The sequence below is a fragment of the Macrosteles quadrilineatus genome, unplaced genomic scaffold (genome assembly GCF_028750875.1).
Source record: "Macrosteles quadrilineatus isolate MER2022 unplaced genomic scaffold, UCM_ALF_1.0 Scaffold_7__1_contigs__length_78375512, whole genome shotgun sequence".
Classification (NCBI taxonomy): domain Eukaryota; kingdom Metazoa; phylum Arthropoda; class Insecta; order Hemiptera; family Cicadellidae; genus Macrosteles; species Macrosteles quadrilineatus.
In genome coordinates, this window is record NW_026542600.1 from 68825551 (window position 1) to 68847380 (window position 21830).

General features: G+C 34.7%; 2 protein-coding genes across 3 annotated transcripts in view; both read left to right on the plus strand.

Moving 5' to 3' along the window:
• Positions 1–11170, plus strand: part of LOC128997895 (peregrin) — a 57234-nt gene extending 46064 nt beyond the window's left edge. For both annotated transcript variants that reach the window (XM_054423682.1, XM_054423683.1), the window contains 5 exons: positions 3927–4095; positions 4871–5019; positions 5528–5757; positions 7035–7174; positions 9256–11170. In XM_054423682.1, coding sequence (XP_054279657.1) covers positions 3927–4095; positions 4871–5019; positions 5528–5757; positions 7035–7174; positions 9256–9454 — 887 coding nt within the window. In that variant the 3' untranslated portion in view covers positions 9455–11170. The remainder of the gene's footprint in view (positions 1–3926; positions 4096–4870; positions 5020–5527; positions 5758–7034; positions 7175–9255) is intronic.
• A 2021-nt stretch (positions 11171–13191) lies between these two features.
• On the plus strand, positions 13192–20747 carry LOC128999067 (uncharacterized). Its single transcript, XM_054425424.1, has 4 exons — positions 13192–13454; positions 15350–15480; positions 19565–19635; positions 20656–20747. The coding sequence occupies exons 1-4, from the start codon at positions 13344–13346 to the stop codon at positions 20745–20747; spliced, it is 405 nt and encodes a 134-aa protein (XP_054281399.1). The 5' UTR covers positions 13192–13343.
• Positions 20748–21830: the final 1083 nt, after the last annotated feature.

Sequence of the window (21830 nt, forward strand, 5' to 3'; positions counted from 1 at the left end):
TCCAGGCTAGTTATTAAATAATATCACTCTTCGTACAACAGTACCTCTCAGATGTGAAGTAATTTTCAATGTGTTTCTATATTTGGTGTTGTTTGCCTGTCTTGATATTTTTCTGTCTGTCTTAGAGTAGGGAATTGTATCCTTAATGCACATACCAGCCTATTCCATTTGTCATGGTAAAAAAAAAAACATTTGTAAACAAGCCAGTATGCATCCAGTAGACCTAACCCTCTTTAATGTAGACCCTCTTAAAATTATCGGTTGATGTTCCTTTTATGTATTATTTTGTATTATAGTTCCTTAGTACTTTTGCTCATGTCACCTATTCACTTTTAGGTTTTGTCAAATCAGTCCTCAATCTATTTATAAACCAAAGCACATATCCATCACTGCTTGATCTTTATAAAATTGACACGTCAAACTAAAAAGTATTATTTTCTCAATTTTGAAATGGTTGCAAATATGTTGTTACAACCACTAATTTTGTATTTAAAGGTTGATTGGTATAGCATGTTAAAATGAACTGTGACTTTCAAGCCCCTTAGTCCCTAAGTTACCCTAGTTTTAAATAGGCTTAAGTGTTTTTATGTGATTTCCAACGCTATTCAATTTACCTTGTGTTCAAGGTGCGTTTTTTATATGATGTTTTTATACCTCTTTTTAAAAAGTATTTTATCTTATACCATGTTGCTGTTTGAGTAGTTCTATTTCATGAAAAAATACCAATATTTTAAGGCATTTTAAAATGCACGTCACAAGTTTATACATTAGATTGTGTTCACCAAATTCGTTAACTTATATTTTATTTTGTTTAAAAAAAAATTTTAAGCTAATAAATTTGTGGAAGTATTAAAACCAGACTTGTAAATGAGGTTTAATAACTTTGTCATAAATTCCAGGTTGGTAAAAGTTTTTTGTTTTATTTCATTCCTAACGGGAATTGTTTTTATAGACTTGGATTTCTATATCAAAATTTGAGGTTAGTTAATATTTTTCTTCACAAGAACATTGTATATTCGTTATTAGACTTAGTTGTTTGTTCAAAGCTAGATTTGGTGTACAGTACCATTTTATCATCAGTAATTTTAAGTGGTTTTGTTATTTTTCTAATTTTGTGAAGGTAAAAAAATCACTGCAATCAAAATAGAAAGCCATAGAAGGAAAATTCTGTGTATCTAAAAATGTTAAATTCTAGTAACTACAAAAAGTACAACACTTTAGTATAAGGAGAAACAAAATTATTTAAATTGTATAGGTTGATAATTATTTAGTATAGAAGTACAACACTTTAGTATAAGGAGAAAGAAAATTATTTAAATTGTATAGATTAATAATTATTTAGTAAAGGATTATGTAATGCAGCCTTACTCAAGGATATACAGTGGTTAAATGTTTACTCTTCATGAAGAAATATATCGGAATGTCTGGTAAATATGGAGGATGATGAGTTCTACAATTCTAGAGGTGTTTTATACAAAACAAACAAAAAATGACAGGATTGTTGAGGGAAACAAATCTAAAAGTGCATTTGTTTAAAAAAAAAATTAAGATTGGATATCACATAATTCACAATAATTTTAAAAAATTGAGGAATTCACTATAATTTAGAAGAATTGAGAACAACTATAGCCTTAGCCACAATTGACATAGCACAAAGGATAATTTAAAATTGTAGGTTTGAAAAATACAATTTTTCAGATCTAAATCATTTTTTTCAGTTTCCGACCTAAGATTGTTTTGCCTATTCACAATTGCATTTTTCATTCACAATTTCAGCTTAACAGATACCTCTACAAATTCCAGATATATCTAGGTTACTAACTAAGTACTAACTTCAGGGAAGGGCAACTTACATAATTTATGTACAGTATAACCTCAATAATCCAGGGATTAACTGGGCGGGGAATTTAAATGATTATACACTGACCCCTTTTTCATCATTGAGAGTCACTAGATTCTGGTTCCTTCACTGGAGACCAGTGATGTGACCTCAAAATGTTTTCCTGTTTGTTTTCTTTTGTGTTGCTTTTGTGAAGTGGGTGCCTACAATTTTTAAGGTAAGCCTGCTTATCCTGTTCTTTGTCTCTTTAATTCTCAGGCAAATATTTCAAAGGCAATAAGCCCTTTCCAATCAATCCTATTTAACCTTACTGTGATAAAACAATCAAAGATCACATAACTTATATTGTCACAAAGTTAAAACAAGTTTTCTCTAAAACTTTTAAATCTGTACAGGTTATAAAAACGACTCCTATATTATAAAGGTTATAAAAACAATATAATTGATGTAGAAACAAAAATCACGTCATTAGCATAATAATAATGGAAATACAATCACTCGAGCTTGTAGGCTAGGCTTGGCTCCAAAATTGAGCCCTTCACACCCCTGACAAGCTTGCTCCTCCCCTTTAGCCTCCCAAAGTTTTTGACTATTGCATGGATGCAGTATTTTGCTTAGTATCTTACAAACTGGTTGAGATGTGAATGTTTGTAGAATTGGAAATTTAAAAACATCAACTTCCAGACCAAAAGATGCACTTGTGTTGAATTTTAGAGTACTATCATAATTAGACCAAATGTATCCATCCAAATGTTTTGGACACCCTGTATACTGTTTCAACATTTCTCATCAGTTAAATGAGGTGATTTGCAAATGTTAGACAATTTCTAATAGTGATGGGTCGGTTGTCCAAAGGCGGACGCCCGACCATTGTGACTGATGGAACTGGTCACAAAAGTGAATGAAAAGGTTCGCCAAATCGCCAATTCACGATAACAGAGCTTTCGCTTTGTTGTGTTACAATTTCAAACAACAAAGTCCGTGAAACTTAAGGGAATCAAAGCGAAAACTCCGTTATCGTGAATCGGCGGTTTGGCGAACCTTTTCATTTACTTTTGTGACCAGTTCCATCAGTCACAATGCTCGGGTGTCCGTTCTTTCACTTCGTCATGACTCATGAGGATTAATTCGACCATTTTTAAACTTAATGCACCATTTTCGCTCGGAACTTTTATTCATTACCATGTTTCTGTAAACTTCACACACTTGGCGATAAATGTCTATTGGTTTTAAGTTTATTGCCAACAAAAACCGAATCACTAAACGCACCTCACAACTGGTGGGACTTTCAATTGCAACGCACATTTTAAGTAGAAATTGCAAAAAATGGGCAACGCGAGGATGTTCCTCTTGTCACAACTGGACGCTGACTGAGTTGCCGAGTGCGCACGCACGAAATTGTAAGAGATCGAAGTGCGTCTTGCAGTGTCAGAATGATGTTCGCCCCACGCGGGCAAAATGATTGCTCAGTAACCGATAAAAACCAACTTTAACAACTGACCCATCCCTAATTTCTAATGCTACCAGTACACTCTTGCCTAGGTGTTCGCTTAGGAGCTCTTGCCGAGGTGCTTGCCGAGTAATTCGGGCGAGAGATCGGCATAGATCGCATGCGAGGTAACCATGTTCACTCTTTTTTTGTCTCGCAGTTGAAATGGTGGCCAAATTGGATGTAGAAATTGCTGCAATTACTTTTGCATTGACCAATCGAGAGTGAACTGGGGCGCCTCTTGCAGTCTCGGGTCCTTTGACTTGTGCTAAAAAACTGACTTCAGGATAGCGCGGGTTGTCTAGGCACGAGAGTAGGCAAGCACAAGACTACCCGAGTCAGGGCGAGAGAACTAAATACACTCTCGCATTCGCACCCGCTCGCCTTGTCTTGGTGAGAGTGTACTGGCGGCATAAAAGCTAAATGTTTACCTAAATGAGCTGGAATTGGACAAGTAAAAAATTCAATTTTTACCACATTATGATAAGTAAAAGTGAAGTAAAAGAAATGTTTAATGGTTTTTTTACAGGAAAAACAGCTGAGGGTGCTATTTTTGTGTTAAGGGTATAAATTTAAAATTTTTTTTTCCTTGTCTAGAAGGGATAAAAGGTCCCGGAACCCCTAGCAAACAGGGAATTGGAGAGAACCACAATACAACTAGTCCATCTGGAGTCAATCGTAGAACAGCTGTTCTGTTCACTCGCAAAGCTGCTGCTGCTACAAGTAAACTACAAAAAACTGATGACCTTGCCAACCCAGCTGGACAGTAAGTTGATTTATACATCTATTTAAAACTTCTCAGTGTGGTAACACAATATAAATACTACGATAAGTCGGTTTGGAGGTTTATTAATTATAGAGCATTTGTCAGTCCTAAAACTCGATCAGAAGGGCATGGTGGTCGGAAGGGTTCCCGGCTTGAGAATTGCTGTTGTGGGAACAAGAAGTACAATTAAAACTGAGACTTATAGCATGTTTTCCTTTTTATTTCTTATATAGGGTGTCCCACAAAGAGGTTGCTATTTTTTTATTAATATACCAAACAAAATGTATGAAACACGCTTTAAACTTAAATCTTCAAAGTTGCAACCAATTTGAAGCACTAGCTTATAATGTTTCCCACATGTGAAGGAAAGATAAAACTTACTATTGGATTTTTTCAAATCAGGGAGTTTGTACTATTTTTTTGTTTCTAAAAAACAGGTCTGGGTAGCAGCAAGCTTCTTATTTTTTTATTTGACAGTAGCAGCTCTATGTTTTCCACAATTTTAACAGATTTTATCAGTTTGGTTTGATTTGATTATTTAGTATACTGTATTCATAACGATAAAAAAAATATACATAATATACAGAATGATTATAAAATATTTACCCTTGTTTATGTTCCTACTCTATATCTCTCTGTTTTTTTTTTTTTTTTTTGGTTTTTTTAAGTAGGTCTAGTCTATTAAATTCTGACATATACTCATATTTGTGCTGTTGTGTTCTCAAATAAATAACAATTGGTACAAAGACTTGTAACATGGTTTTGTCCATTTTAGGAGCACTCCCCCTGTAAGAAGAAGAGGTAGGCAGCCAAAGAAACACCTACAGAACTCTGGTTTGTTGGATTCCAGCACAGAAACAGTAACAATGTCCAGTTCAGTACAACCAACAAAGGACAGCTTCAGTGTCTATCGCAGTGGAGGAGGTAAGTTGTAGAAATATTATTTTGACAATCATTTCTGAAAATGAATTGCCCTCGTATTTTTAATAAAAGTAAAGTTTGAGTTTACAAAAATGTATTGAAATCTGTGAAATATAATGTAATCCGTTAAACTTAAAACGTGATTTTGTTTAATTTTCTTACAGTTTTCATTCAAATGTAACAGAGTGTGTGCTTCTTGTATATTCTTATAAATTGTAGGCATTTTAAAATTAAAGATAATGATTATTTAGTTTTACTCATTTAATATTGTGTATTAATTATGAAAAAAATATTTGATTTGATAAATTAAATAGGAAGAAATCCCCTTATTTTAATTGGCCTTTTAGAATCACATGGCCTTAACACTTTGACCCATCTCAGTACCGATCTTTTGATACTGTCCAAGATGAATGAAAAGACAATGTATATAGCGGGGCTTAAATGTATTAAAACCGAAAGAATTCTAAGACTATGACAACTAAGAGCATAATGCTGTTATTTCTCACAACAGACATCCGTGGAGAGACAGATGAAGAATCACACTCAGATGGGGAGTCGAGCTGCTCAGTTTGCTCGTCCAGTGATGAGTCGAGTGGCAGCGGCAGTGACAGCGGGAGTAGCTACGAGAGTGACTCTGACGAGTCGGTAGTCTCGGCCTCCGTCCCAGCTGAGAGTGAAGCCTTGGAACAGCTACAGCTGGTGTGGGCCAAATGTAGAGGATACCCTTGGTACCCTGCCCTGGTAGGTTATTAATTTTAACATTCATACTGTACCACCAACACTGATGAATTGAAATATGTAAAGGTTAATATACCTTGTGCGGGGATCGAGCTGGCGTAGTGGTTAGAGCGCGGGACTTCAGTCCCTGAGGTCCCGGGTTCGATCCCCGCCATGTCCCCAATGGATCTTATCCAAGTGATGATGCCGCAACCCCTAGGTCTAGCCTGAAGTAATGTGAAAAACAATCCCAGGCTCGTGCCTAGCGTCCTAGGACAAAAAAAAATATTTACCTCGTGCGTCTTTATTCTGTTAGGTTATCCTTGGATAACTAGTTTGGGGTCGAGTGACCCTTTGTCAAATCTGAATCAAATTGAGAGTTTACATTAAAATGTTTGTTAACACACCTATATTAACATTGACATATTGACAATATGGACAGTATAAACTTCAACAAAAGACATTTGATCATTAGGATTGCCACACTTAAAATCAAAACAGACCAACACAGGTTGTAGACGGACACACTATCCGTTGTCCAGTTATGTCGATATGTACATAATATATATATATGTAGACAGACTACAACTGTGGTCTAGTTTAGACGAAATTCACTATGTAAACTAATCTTTGGTATCTCCAGGTATATTTTTTTATTTTTAACATTGATTTTCCCATAAAATCCTATAAAATAAGTTACCAGGAAAATTGGATTTTCACGGCAAGAACGGCCTAAATTATTTTGATTTACATTTGTCTTATGGTCCTTTAAACTCCAAACCAAATGGTACAACCCCCAAAGCTGTGAAAATTTCGGTTCAAAGTTATTGCATGTTTTCTGATTTTACTAATAAAATATCATAGTTACTCTCACCGCTTGTTAGATAAATAAATATGTTTATTTGAATAATATAAAATAAGATCTTTAAAATAAAAAGAGCTTTTTAATGGACTGTAAATTATAGTATAATAACAAAGAAAACAATGAATAGAATGGATGTAAAATAAAATATTTACAAATGCAAATTTCAACATAGAAGAAATTAGTACTGATGGCACAGAGTATCAAACCCCACTTACCCATTATAAGGGTTGTTGACAGGCTAGTGGGAGAAAGTATGACTGATACCATTTATTTATTTATTACATTTAGATTCAAACTTATATCTCATTTAAATTCACGTTAATCACAATTTTTTTCTTTTTATTTGCTTTGTTCTTTTTTAAAACTTTAGTCTCTTGAGTGAGTCCCAAAATTTTATTTTTGTTTCTCTTATTATTAATATTTTTTATGATTCCAGATCATAAACCCTAAAATGCCTCGAGGTTATGTTCACAACGGTGTGCCAATTCCCTCACCGCCAGCAGACGTACTTGCTCTAGCCAACAACTATACAGAGCCTGTGTACCTAGTCCTGTTCTTCGACACGAAACGCACTTGGTAAGTTTTCTAGTTTAAATACAGAGTGAACAACTTAACTGTGCCACCATTAGCATCTCAGAAAATATTAGATGTAGAGTAACTAAAAAATTGTTTTTACCTTTTGTCTACAGCTCAATAAGTTGTAACTTCCGTTACGGCCGTTTCGGCATTAACATGCCATCATCGGACGTCTTCGGCTGAAGCAGCGTCGTCACAGTAGAAACATATAACACGAACACTGTGTTTCAAGTAACATATATATGTGTAATATAATAATATATATATAATATATATGTAATATATATATGTTTCTACTGTGACGACGCTGCTTCAGCCGAAGACGTCTGATGATGGCATGTTAATGCCGAAACGGCCGTAACGGAAGTTACAACTTATTGAGCTGTAGACTAAAGGTAAAAACAATTTTTTAGTTATATCACAGCTCAGGGGCTAAAAATATGGATTTTAATGTAGAGTAAACTTTAAAAACACTTTTACTTGTGACATTTTTTCTCTTTAGCCTACTCGTTTAGGAACTAAAACATGTTAAACTTTGGAAAAGGTGGTTCACATTGCATCTTAATTAGGCTAAATGACATGGCGAGCCAATGGTGAAATCCCTCATTAAAATTTGTCCCTACATCTAACAGTTTTTTAGATACTAATCTTGGCACAGTTAAAGTTGTTCGTCCTGTATATGTTTAATGTGAGTATTTTTGCTAAATCTTTTTTTCTAGCACATTCTCCTCTTTTTTAAATGGCTATCAATAATATCTTGAGCATGTTTTATTTTATGCGTTTTTGCAGGATAGGTGGGAAGATGTGTATAAACAGAGGTAGCCAGACTATAGATTAGGACTCATGCAGGTTTAAGACCCACAGAATACCCACCTGCTCTGCTATTAAGACACTTGCCTGGGAACACTTGTCACTCTTCATCAGAACTTGGCTGAGTTTAACATGACCTAGATTAGATTGTAGTGATGGTCGGATCCGGATATCGGACTACCGGATCTGCCGGATCCGAGCTAGAACTGGCGTCCGATCGGATAAAAAAAATACGGATCTTGGGCTGGATCCTGCTTTGATGGATCCGATTTTTGATGAATCCGATTTTTCCAATTTTTGTTTACTAACAAAAAGCTGTCTGTATCCATGTAGGACTATCTGTGTCTGTGTACAAGAAGACTATCTGTGTCTGTGTACAAGAAGAATATCTGTGTCTATGTACAGGAAGACTCCTCTAAAATAAGGCAACTTTAAATCAGCAGCAAGTTTTATTATATCCAAACTACTTAATGGTTTTTCTGAGTCTTTCAATTATTTCCTATGAGTACATTTTTTTACTTTTACTACCACATCCGGTATAAGGTCTCAAATAGAGTCGCTTACCACTTTTATTTTTCCTCTTGCAGGCACATTTAGGATTTTTTTATTTTTCCCAACAGGTTTTTTCTTTCTTATTTGTTTTTTAACTTTTTAAGTCTGCCCTTTTCCCCAACCTCAAGATCGAAGGATGGTAAAATATACACAGATACCCTTTTTGTGGTCGTGCAAACTTAGCACAATGTTTCATTTTATGATTTTGAAAATTTTTAGTGTCCCCCAAAAATGAGGGATTTTGGGCTCAACTGGAGATTATTCTACATATGAGATATATTAAACTTTAAACATTACCAATTTAATTTTAAACAGTATAATTTAAATTGGCATTCTGTTCATTTAAAGTTTTTTTTTCAACCCACCCTTATGACATTGTGTATTTGGATCCGAATTTTTTAAGATCCGGATCCGGTACCGACATTTTCTTGGATCCGCCCATCACCAGCATGACCAGAAGTCCTAGTTGTCCTCACTTTACACCATACTCTTGCTAACAGATTTAACTGACAGTACCCCAAGATGTTTTTAGAGTGGCCTTCTAGGGAATCGTATCCCAACAGGGTCAGCAAAAGAACGTGTGTTCCACGCCGTTGGATCGCCCCCGGTACCATATATTGACAATATTGCTCGCTGTTGTAAGAATTATATTTAATAACCCTTATGTGACGACAAAGTTTGATTTGATTCAGAAACGTGATGTATGATATTTGTTTCAGGCAATGGTTACCACGAAACAAACTGGAACCATTGGGCGTAACTCCAGAACTCGACCAAATCAAGCTTGTAGAGTCACGTAAACCAGCAGATAGAAAAGCTGTAAGAAAAGCTTATCAAGAAGCTTTAACTCATCGAACTCAAGTTGATAAAAAAGAAGAAGAATCTAAAACTGAGGACGGAAAATGCAGTGCCAATTAAATGTCAGTAACAATATGATTAGTGACATTTAAAATATTAGGGATTGTAATTCAAATGCTTCTGCCTCAGAAAACCTGCAGATTAAAAAAAGTTTCCATTTGCCTGATTAGATTTTAACACTAATACAGGGTGCAGCAAAATACTGATCTATTTTCTGCAGCACACTGTCCAACGACAGGTTGTCTGAGGGTGTTGTGGAAAGGCCCGTTGGAAAGCCTAAACACTGCCATTATCTGTAGTCATAGAACAGTGGTCACCTGAGCTAACTATGTTTGTCACTGAGTCGTTTAAAACGACTAATGATTCGGTCATTGCAACTCAGCTGTAGTTCCGTGCATTCTTTCATTAAGGGCAACATAGAACGGTTCCATTGCGATTATCTGTTTGGATAATCAACAAAATTAAACAGATTAATTCAAATTATTCTTTTTGGATGAAAATTAAAATCTAACCTCAAAATTTGTGTAACTGAGCTATCAGACATGTTCAAAGCAACCGCTTGTTTTCAGGCGGGCCTACAAAGTCTGTTTTCCACAGCAGCACGAACTCTATCAAATGTTAGTTGTCTGGCGTCTGGTCTGACTGTGGACTGTCACTACATTTTGAACGCAGAAGCCTTTGTTCTAAAGTTAGTAACCCACCGCATGATTGTGCTACGCGACAGAACTTCTCGATGTCACCATAATTAAAAGAATGCATAAACTGCCACTGAGTTGCAATGACTGAATCATTACATTTTAAATACGACTTGATAACAAACACACGTAGCTCAGGCAACCACCGCTCTATGACTAAAGATAATGGCAGTGTGTATGCTTTCCAACGAGCCTAACCCCACCACCCTCAGATGACCTGTCGCTAAACACTGAACAGAATGCTGAAGAAAATAGATTGGTTATTTTTCCGCACTCTGTATATCCTAAAAAAAATGTACATTTCTCAAATCAAAAGAGAAGCTATTAATCTGAATAGGTGGTTTGCGCGAATCAAATTAGTTTGTAGCCTAGATAATTTGACCATGTTGTTTATTAGTAAATTACCTTAGTTTATTTAGCTCCCTTATTTGGTTTACATAACTTCTTTGTTGGTGAAAGTGATGACACTATTGTAAATACAAATAAGACTTTAAGTGTAAATCAGCCCACTCACTCACTAAGTATTTTATACTGGTACCTATGCATGTTACTATTTAATAACGTTAGTTTGATAATTGTTTTGTTGTACAGTAATATTATTTATTTTTTAACATCTCTTTGTAACGTTTTATTCTATTTTATTTTACAAATGACCCTCTGATTTTGCGTTTCCTTGTTATATCAAGCATCAATGGTCAATTAGTCTTGTGCAGATTGGACTCTAAACCTCCCATTAGTCTGAGTACCTGGGGACCGAGCTTTGCTTGGGAAAATCATTAGTATATTCTAGAGCTGTGTGGTATAAAATATCCCAACTTATTTTATCTTTTAATGTTTTAATATGTATTTAGGATTTTAAACATAGTAAATATATGATACCTCTGCTGATGCAGATGTGTAGACTAAGCGAATTTCCAATTGTTTAGTTAGATTCTTACTAAATATTCCTGAAAATTGATTGATTTATTTTCTCTTTAAATCATATTGATTTTAATGAGTAGGCCTACTTAAGTTTTATGCCTCAGGGAAGGTTATAAAGTGTGTGTTTTTTTTTTGTTTTTTTTATTGAAATGTTAATAACTTAGAACAAAATAAATAAATTCTCAAAATGTGATAAAAATATATCCGTAAACAAGCAAACTACAACAGTTTATTTATAGCAGAAGTTTTTTTTTTACTCTTATGTTACTCCCCATAAGAATAACAAGGGTATTTTAAGTTTAAAGTTTTTTTTTTTATTTTCCCGGTGAATATTAGATGTATAAAAATGCTTTAGCATGCTAAAATAGTTTTTTTCAGCTCTTCAAAGTGATTTGGAAAGAGATTCCAAGATTTTATGTTTTGTCGGTAAAAAAGTGAGAAAATCCAATTTTTACCCTATAAACCCCCACGAACCCCGTTCCTTTGGTCCAATCCTGAAAACTCGTTTGAATAAACGTTTGTTCAAATGTTTATACAAAATTTCATAAAAAAATTGGATGATTTTACACAAGTTATTGTAGTGTTTCTGAGATAGGTCTCTTTAATTAAAAATACATGCCAATTTTCATCAAGATCGCCTGATAACGTTAAACGTTCAAATCAAATATAACAATTGTTGTGTAAAAAATTCCAAATGGCAGATAGCTGGAAAACGTAGGGTTTTGTTGGAAACAATTTTATACCGATACTTGATTTTCTATTCATTCATAGGGGGTTTACAAATAAAAAAGGAAATCGTAAACAGTGGTCTGTGTTTGTGTGTGTGTGGGGGGGGGGATGTGTACTTCATTACATCTGTGGTCAGATTTTGATGAAATTTGGTATGTTGGTACTAATCTATGTTATCTCCTGGTGGTTTTTTCAGTGATTTGAAAGTTTTCAATGGTGATTCTCTCATAAAATAACGCCTATAATGGTTAAAATTGGTAAATACAGTAACATTACGGTAAAATTGGATTTTCACAATAACGGTTTGAACGATTTGTTAAACTAAAATTTAGTATGCTATGGTTCTTAATTCTTATCCAAATAATAAAATCCACATTGCTGTAAAAATTATGGTCCAAAAATTATTACAACTTTTGTAATTTTATACATAAAAAACCTGTACTTACTCTCACAGCTTCTTCATAATAAACTTTCTTCTAGATAATAGAAGAAAGTATGTGTCAGATTGCTGATACCATTTATTTATGCTGTGTTTGACTGAGTTTAGTATGTTATATGTACTGTATTTATTTTTTAATCATCCTTGACAGGGGCGTAGCCATCCCCATCCCTTTCTGAGATAAAAAAAGAAAAATAATAACACTATAATTTGAAATTACATTGAGACCTATGATTCAAATCACACAGTGCTGCAATACATCATAAACATTGTAAACTGATAAGCATACAAACATGTCTAGTAATTTGAACAATCTATTCAATTCCTTGCTTGCCGCGCCCAGGTCTTCTGAGAGATAGTAGTACTATTACTGGAAATGTCATATTTATTAGCATACGGGTTGTGTCAACTATCCTCGCCACCCTCGTGAAGGCCCTAAAAAATATTTGATGTATTTCACCAGTTCTGTTCTTATTTCTGACCAAGGCATATCGGCATATATATAGACCTATTTTAAATAACACTTTGGTAAGTTAATTTCACGAACACCCAGATCTCCCATTATGGATCCCCCCTCAAAACTGTTTCTGGCTATGCCTCTGATTAATGATAATTTTCACCAATCCAGCTGTTCTGGCTTGATGTAGATGTTAAATGTGAAATAAACAATGTATTGGTTGTTGCCTATCCCTAGGTGTTTATGAAAATAAAACTCAATCATGCCATGTTGATACACTATTTAATATCAAACGTTTATAGATATAACTTTTTTGTACATAGTGTAAACGTTTAGAAGTAAAACCCCAAGTTTGCATGATAAATTGCAAGTACTGTATATATATACTATAAATAATATGTAATACGTAAAATGTGATATTTTCCTAAAATAAACTTTTACTATCACTGTAGAACTAACTGGATTTATTTATCTTGCCTTAATAAAACAATTGGAAGTTTATATTGTCGAGTATCTAATGTTTTCCTGCAGTAAACATAATGAAATGGGACACTTCTGAAGGAAAGCGAAACTTTATCTTGGTTATAAATTATGTATGTTTACAAACCAATGCAAAGGTTTTAGACCTAGTTGATATATATTTCTGTTGCTCCAAGTGACTTGCTCTTTGGCCTAAATGTGTATTTTATATTTTTCAATACTGTTAACATGTTGAAGATATTTCTTTTCATAGCGTTCTTTTGCTTGAGTGATATAGTACGCAGTCAGACTGTTTGTGACTGTGAGGATGTTTGGGTAGTGCCAGTTGACATTAATCAGGTAATTGCTACATTATTGCCTTTATATGTTCAGAACTAAATCTTAGTGAACTGAAGTCCTGTTAGGTGTATTTTACTTTTCTCCCTTTAACATTCTGTACATCTAAAAACAATTACACCAAGCAATTCTTTATATTTTAAAACTAACTTGATTTATTCTAGCGAGTGATTTTAATTTTTGAGGGGTAATAATACAATAAATACTATCTGTCGTTACCATTATCTTGGTTTATTATCTAAGTAGGCCTACACAGTAATTGAACATACAAATCCTCGTTTATTTAAATACAAAATAGAGTATCAAGGGTAAACTATGCCCCTTCAAAGAGATACTAAGGGAAAATTATGGAAGGAGAAATTAAGGAAAAACTGATAATAGTAATAAATTACAACAACTAGGTAATGAGTAAAAACAATGATTATGGGTTTGTTTGGGCACGTTTCAAATTAGCAATGTCCTGTTGCATTACCCCATGCATTACCCCATGCCCATCTAACATCTTTTATTAGCCATAATATAATAAAACTTGTTAGGTAATTTTTTTCAGTAAAATAGAATTTTAATGGCTTAAAATTAAGATTTAACTAGCATAAAAGAAGTATGAATGTAATGAAGGTTCACAGTGACTTTTTCAATGGTTCAAACAACAATTCTTAAAATTTTAAAAACTTTATAACAACACTTTTTTTTAGCTTTTAAATTATTTTCTGCAAGGAAATGTCATATTCTGTATATAGGCAAGAATGCATTGTAAGGTCGTAAGTTCACCAAATACCTTTTTAAATTACTAATAAATCAAGTGTATTTAAAAAGATAAGCACAACAACAAAAATGGATAATCATACCTAACAGTTTGTTTATTAAACCCACAGTCTGTAAAAAGAATAAAATTAATTCAATAAAAAAACACTGGTCAAAACTAATTTTTAATAATGATACTATAGTAGTATCATTAACATTTTCCCAGGTGATTCGCATACATAGAACTATAAACATGGAACACTGAGTCAATGCAGCGAAAATAAGCCGGCCATGGCAGGGCTCCCCCACCACTAGTAAGTGGACAGCGCGACACAGTCCCATGTATTACAATGGGCGCGTAACGTTTTCAACACATTTTGTCAGATTTACAGACAATTTCGTAATTAATTAGAACTTGATTGTGGTGTTTTATTGTTGTGTGATGATTCCTTTGTGTCATAGTTGAAAATACACTTAGTTTTTCAGAGTAAGATTTATTGTTTGTTGTGCAATGCCACACATGACATGAAATGCACCAGTAATGCGGCACACGGGCTAGGAGCATGTGCCGCATAGTACACTCTGTACCACAACACTGACTTGTGGTGGGAGAGCCGAGTAGGGCCGGCTCGTTTCCAAGTGCCTAGCGCAGCTTGAGTCGGCATTCCACTTTTTGTAGTTCTATGGTCGCATATGAAACTTTTTGCCTCTCTAGCAGCAAAACAATTTATACATTCTTAGTAAAACAACCCATAAATTTAATCACAATACCCTATAATATACTCTGTTGTAATACAACAATATGTAATACAACAGAATTTTTACAGTTTTTTTTAAGGGATATTCAAAATCTATTCAAATATTTATTGTGGAAGTGCGATGTAAATTTTTTATTAATGTTTATAGTTTTATGGTACCTTGGTTGAGCGCTCTAGATGATTTTACCGAGCTGTTGCTATTTTACCTAGCCCTAATTGTAAAAAATTACTTTCATGTCTACAAAGAACCAGTAACCAGCTTTTTACTGTGTGGTGTAACAAAAAAAAATAACTTAAGACACATTATCTCAATGGGAATCAGGTAATAAGTTCATCTTTCTTTAATCAGGATCTCTTGTATTTTCATTGTTGTTCTTTAACAAAAATAATCATCAGCTTGCAGAAGCAGACATCCTCTATAGCCAGGTTTCTTCGACAGCAACCCAGCGTCTTTTGATAGACAATGTCTGCTACTCACAAGAATTGAATGACGATGGTGTCCTCAACGTGGGGATGTCTATTACATAGTAAGTTATTTTCCTATCTTCCAGGTAATAGTTAATCAAATAACATCAAAATTGTATTCATAATGCACATAGTTGTACATAATTTACTAATATAAAGTATATTATTTGCATAAGACAAGAGTATTGGTATATAGTTATTTAAGTGTGAGTCACAAAAAGTTATTTAAATCATACAAATTCTTTGATAGTAAGGAATAATTTTAATTTTAAAATGTTTTATTATCTAATTTTCCTATAGGGGCAGCTATTACAGTAGGTGGCATGGTAAGACCTAGGCCCGGGACCGACTTACTTTTTCATTTTGATATCACCGGAGGTCAAAAACACCATTCGTTCAATTTTGTATATATACAGGGTGAGTTTTTTAAAGTGATCCAATAGCTAACTTTTTAATTACAGGACTTAGCACCTCACTTTAAATTTGAAACTTGCTCAGTTTTAAGTTTCACTCAAGAATACGATTTCAGATTTTTTCATTGTGGCCGCCATTTTCCAATATGGCTGCCAACTTTAAAATTTCTTAAGGAACACCCTGTATTTTATTTTGTTTTTAGATTTTACTCTAAAAAATAAAACATTTTTGTTCTTGACATTTTTTCAATATCTCTAATAGTTAAGGAGCTACGAGGACAAATTGTTAAGTATTAACAGTAACAACACTTAAAACTAACATTGTTTTAAAACATGCTTTAGAATTCATGCAACTTTGTATGAAAACTTTAAGTCCTCGTAGCTCCTTAACCGTTAGAGATATTGAAAAAATCTCAAGAACAAAAATGTTTTATTTTTTAGAGTAAAATCTAAAAACGAAATAATATACAGGGTGTTCCATAAGAAATTTTAAAGTTGGCAGCCATATTGGAAAATGGCGGCCACAATGAAAAAATCTGATATCGTATTCTTGAGTGAAACTTAAAATTGAGCAAGTTTCAAATTTAAAGTGTGGTGCTAAGTCGTGTAATTAAAAAGTTAGCTATTGGATCACTTAAAAAAACTCACCCATACAGGATTTCTATAAAATAATGGTGCGGTTTTAACATCCTGTAAAACTGTTATAAGACAAATAAAATAACTTATGTTGGTATCCCTGTATCCAGTAGCTCATTCTTATGCTATTCAAAACACTTCTTATTCAATAAGTTGAGTTTTTTTCAACCAACATGTTTTCAGATGAGGAAAAAGCTAAGTGAGTATTGTTATTAAGTGAGTTAAAGTCTGTGACTTAAGTGCAACGGGCATTTTAAAGAACATTCAATAAAGCTCCGCCTCATAAAAACAACATTAATCGTTTGGAGTAAGCAATTCATAAACACTGGGTCAGTTAAAAATCAAAGTAGACCTGGTAGACCACCAGTATCTAACCAGACAGTTGAAGACATCAGATTATCTTTTGTTAGAAGTCCAAAGAAATCCCTCCCTCGCCGTAGCCTTGAATTAAAAATACCTGTAGGCTAAGTACTCTTCACAAAGGTTTACACAAAAGACTTTGATGCCTACAAAATTCAACTTCTTCAAAAAATAAAAACAACAGATTTTATAAAAAGAGGGGGATTCGCTACATTTATGTTGAACCAAATGGCAGAAAATGAATAATTTTTTAATGAAGTAGTTTTTTCAGATGAAGCCACATTTCACATCAGTGGTTGAGTTAATAAATTTTGAAAAGGAAAGAGACTCGCCAAAAATAAACGTTTGGTGCGGCCTGTCCAGAGAAGAAGTAATTGGGCAATTTTTCTTCGCAAAAAAAACTATCAATGGAAATGTTTACTTGGACATGTTAGAAAACTATTGTTTTCCTCAACTTGACGACTTGGAAAATGTAAACAGCCTTTATTTTTAGCAGGCAAGATTAAGTTCCCAAATAGGTGGAATGGAAGAGGCAGTCCTATAACATGGCCTCCCAGGAGCCCGGGCCTGACTCCATGCGATGTTTTTCTTTAGGGTCATGTAAAGAACATAAAATTCACAATTTGGACCACCTAAGGGAAAGAATCATTCATACCGTACAGTTTCAACGGTGACAAAAGAAATGTTGCAAAATGTGTGGGCTGAAGTAGATTATCGTTTGGACATCTGCAGGGCAAGGAATGGTGGCAATGTTGAGCTTTACTAGATATAAAATCTTTTTAATGTAAGGAATCCAATAAAATAAATAGTTTTTTGTACCTCTTCTCACTATCTTTTATTTTCATAATCAAACCGCACTATTATTTTATGGAAAACCTATATATATTTATAGATTTAATTAAGTGAAATAATAAAAACCAGAATACCCTGAAATTTATTTTTATTAAACTTATACGTATTTCGGCACTTAAGCTGGGTTTTCCTAGACGCGGAGAGCGGACTCCTCTTGTCTTAGGTAATTTAATGTTACTGTTTTCCTGTAGATAGATTTGCAGTTCTTCTTTTATATCCATTTTCACCCTTTTTCTCATAATTTAGAATTTTGACACATTCTTTTAATTTGCCATAATTATGATTGTTTTATAATATATGTTCTTATACATTGAACGTTGGGTTGGGATGTTTGATTCTACGGCTTGGATATGTTCTTTGAATCTGCATGAAAATGCTCATCCAGTCTGACCAATGTAGAATTTGGCACAATTCATACATTTATTTTAATTTTGTATATTCCAGATTTGTTATATTTTTCAATTGTATGTGGGTTCTTGTTAGATAGTTTTATTGATTAAATTGAATATGTTGTTTCTAGATCTATGGTTAATTTTAAATTTAGATGCTTGAAATGTTTTTCTGATTGGTTTGTTTGATACCAAACTTTACACAACGATATACAACACCCCTGGATTGAACCCGCTGCGTTCGCCCGGCGGTCCGGCGCTCCCCCCACCACTGCATGGCAAAAGACACTGCTGCCCTGCACTCACCACTATAAAACAAGTCCACGACGTAGGAAGTTGTGAAGGAAGTAATAAAGGCTGGCAGTGCAAAGTGTGGGAACTGTCTGTGGCAGTTAGATTAATGTATCTGCAATCTTAAAATGCTCTAGGAAGGGAGAGAAACAGGTCCACGACGTAGAAAGTGGTGAAGGAACTGAAGGAAGTAGTAAAGGCTAGCGGTGCAGAGTGTGGGAACATTTTTATATTGTATTATATCTATAAACATTTTTTCATTTATTGATTTATTAAAAACTATTAAACATGATTGCTCTGCTCAACTGGCTTTCACTGCTATGAAAGCAATCCTAGTAACAGGAGAATATCCCTAATTGCTTCTTGATACAGCTCTCAGACTTTTAGCTCCCTTGCAACTGACTTCCTTATAAATCTGTCAACAGATGCTTTGCGGTTTCTTCCCCTGATTGACAGAATTCACACTCTTCTTCTTGTACAGTAACAAAATGCACCCTCTGGCTGAATCAGTTCCTTATTACTTAACATCCTTCTGGGGTATTCTTTAGCAAGCATGGCAAGTTCTTTTATTGCCCGGACAAGGCTGCTTACTGGATGTGGTTGCTTGGTATCCGGCAGGTACCGTTTGAGACCACTCAAAAGGCCTGGTGCCATCCACCGATCCAACCTTTGGGACTATCCACATACAACATTGGGTTGGCCTGTAACATAACTAGTAAAAATTGAGGAGGGAACAGTAGGATAAGGATAGGTGAAGACTGAAGACAGTTAATCCATGTGTTTGGAAACTGAGGTTACATGGATTAACAGGACAGTCCCTGCTAAGATGAAGAGTAGGGAGACAGGAAAGCTATATGCGATGGACATGCCATTGGGCGGTGGGATCCTCAACTTCTACGCCATGGAAAAACTCTTATGTTATTCATTGTGACCCTTGGTTGGAATATATTATTGATCAAATAAAAGGATTACCTTATCCAACCACAGTTGCTAGTATGACAATTGTCATACCAGCAACTATTTTTAATCCATATTATTTTTAATCCAACCACAGTTGCTGGTATGACAACTGATTTTGGATGACAATTATTGTCATACCAGCAACTGTGGTTGGATAAGGTAATCCTTTTATTTTATCAAAAATTCTTACTTTATCTGCACAAATTACTTTATTTGCTGACTAATTGTGTTTTATTTTTCAACAGCCAAAACGGTTCAGTCGTCACAGCAAACGTTGAGCAGAGTCAAATTGAACCTGGAATCTTCCTGATATCTGGTACTTTTTATATTGAAAATTTAATACAAGAATCAATTTAGTTGATAAAATACATAGAGTTGGATTAGTTAGACGGTGCCACTTACTTTAACGATAAAATAAGTAACAGTTTAAAGTACTCCCTGCATAGGTGTTAGCATGTTAGCACATTTAGTTCGTCAGGGGATTTTGTTTTCAACCATACGACTATCTATTGTACGTAAACACACAAGCCTATTTTTGTTTTTCATCCTCACTGTGTGAACTTAACTGGGCTTTTATGGTACTTGTTAACCACTAATTTGGGATGCAGGTTTAATAATGGAAGTGAAAAAGCAAACGAGTTAGGGTACTTGGATGTCAGTGATGTCTTTCACCGTGAATGCTGTGTAACCACAAAGAGTGATGATGATTCATTAATTCGTTTTCATAGTAAAACAAGACTATATGGTTTTCAACATCATGAAAACTTTCTTCCGTATGCATATTCCCATCGATAGCCACACCTAATCTATCTAACAGTAGTTATTTATTATTTTTATTTTAATGATGGTTCAAACAACTTTAAATGCTGCTTCTGATAAGGCTCTTGCTCTTACATGAAAACATTTTGATTGAACTTCCAAGCAGGTGTGATTTCCCACTGAAAAGTAAGCTTTAAATACTTTTTTTTATATTTTGCTAATGTGTAACTGTTTTCCTTTCTCAAATTATTTGTTGATGACACAATATACTTGGTCAATGCCATATTTGTGTTTTCTGAATTTTTAAAAGTAATTTTCTTTTACTCTTTTGAGTAATTAACCTGCAACGTACAGACTATATGCTATAGGTACTTGTTTACAACTGCAGTCGATTTAAACAGGTTAAACCTTTATCTTTGTCTGAGAAAAAAAGTACAGAATTTTTGAAAGTCTGGCTAAAAAAGATTAAGATTAAGGTTTGGCTTTTAATAGCCAAACTGATCTGAAATATGTAGCTAACCAATGAATTAATTAATTTTTTATAGACTTTAGCATTCATTCTGACTTTTGACTTCAGGAGGAGCTGATTACATCGATTACATTATTGGGGAGCCATGTGACAGTGTGTACGTAATATATCGCTGCTTCTATAAACGACGTCGTAAGTAGAGTGATATTTCTTATTTAATCCTAAAATCTACGATATAACATGTGGTTATCAGAAAAGAGGTCAATTTTTAACACTGCTAAGATCAGTGTGGACATTAACGAATCAAATTAGAAGCAAGTACCATAATATTCTTTAAGCTTTAAACAGCTGTTTGTCCTGCAAGCTCGGGAACAGGAGCTCTCTTTAGAGCCTCAATGACGTCACCCTTAGTCGATACACAACCAATGTCCGGAACCTCAAATGATATCTTTGGTCGAGTTCACCGACAGTTTTCTGGCCGTTTACAACTGTCATTAGTTAGGCAGCAAAAGCAACTTTGTCTTTCAACTTACTCAGTTCAAGTAGGACATCCCTGTCCTGGGTTTGTCTAACCGACAAAGCAGCTGCTCATAGCCCCAGATGGTGTCTGCGTGAGTGACCCCTTTCAGGAACTTCCCTTAAGAGTTCCAACCACCACGGTCGGTCGTGACTTCACTAAAGTAGCCACTACGTTCGATAAGGCCCTGGGCGCAGCAGACAAAAGGTCTGTTTGGGTAGTCTTAACTTTAGCCTTAGTGGTCTGGTTGACTTCTCCCCTTTTTTGAAGACTTTCTGATGTCGAAGGCCTCCTGCGTTTCTCAAAATACGGCGCCAAATTGTTGGGCATGGACATCACCTACTCTGCAAATTTCTCCATGACCGCCTTACCCACCAGCCAGCAATCAAAGACGAAACAAAGGTCATCCTTGAGTTTGGCCTAGCCTGTTCTTGACCCCTTGATTTACACATTTCTGTGTCTGGAAGGAGTTCAGCGTTGCCTTGGTCTCCTCTATATTTTGGAGCCGGCTTTGGTTAAGAGAAATTCCTGACGCAGGAGCACCATACCCAAGCTCTCCAACTGCAGCATAGGTGTAAGGGGTTCCTCCGACATTCATGTCCTCTTCCCCAGCAAAGGTACCAACATTGTTTTTCAAGTCATCGTAGGGGGTGAACTAGAGACATGTCCTCCCTCTGAAACACCGCCACTTTTGACTGCTTGCCAAGCAAGCCCTACATCTGCTTATCTCACTGATTATCTCACTGTGACCACAAATTATTTGTGA

What these genes read in the sequence shown, in the direction of transcription:
- LOC128999067 (XM_054425424.1), top strand. Translation starts at nt 13,344, where the DNA reads ATGTTGAAGATATTTCTTTTCATAGCGTTCTTTTGCTTGAGTGATATA. An exon ending in GTGGGGATGTCTATTACATA is followed by an intron (nt 15,481 to 19,564) that starts GTAAGTTATTTT and finishes ATTTTTCAACAG; the next exon opens with CCAAAACGGTTCAGTCGTCA. An exon ending in TGGAATCTTCCTGATATCTG is followed by an intron (nt 19,636 to 20,655) that starts GTACTTTTTATA and finishes TTTTGACTTCAG; the next exon opens with GAGGAGCTGATTACATCGAT.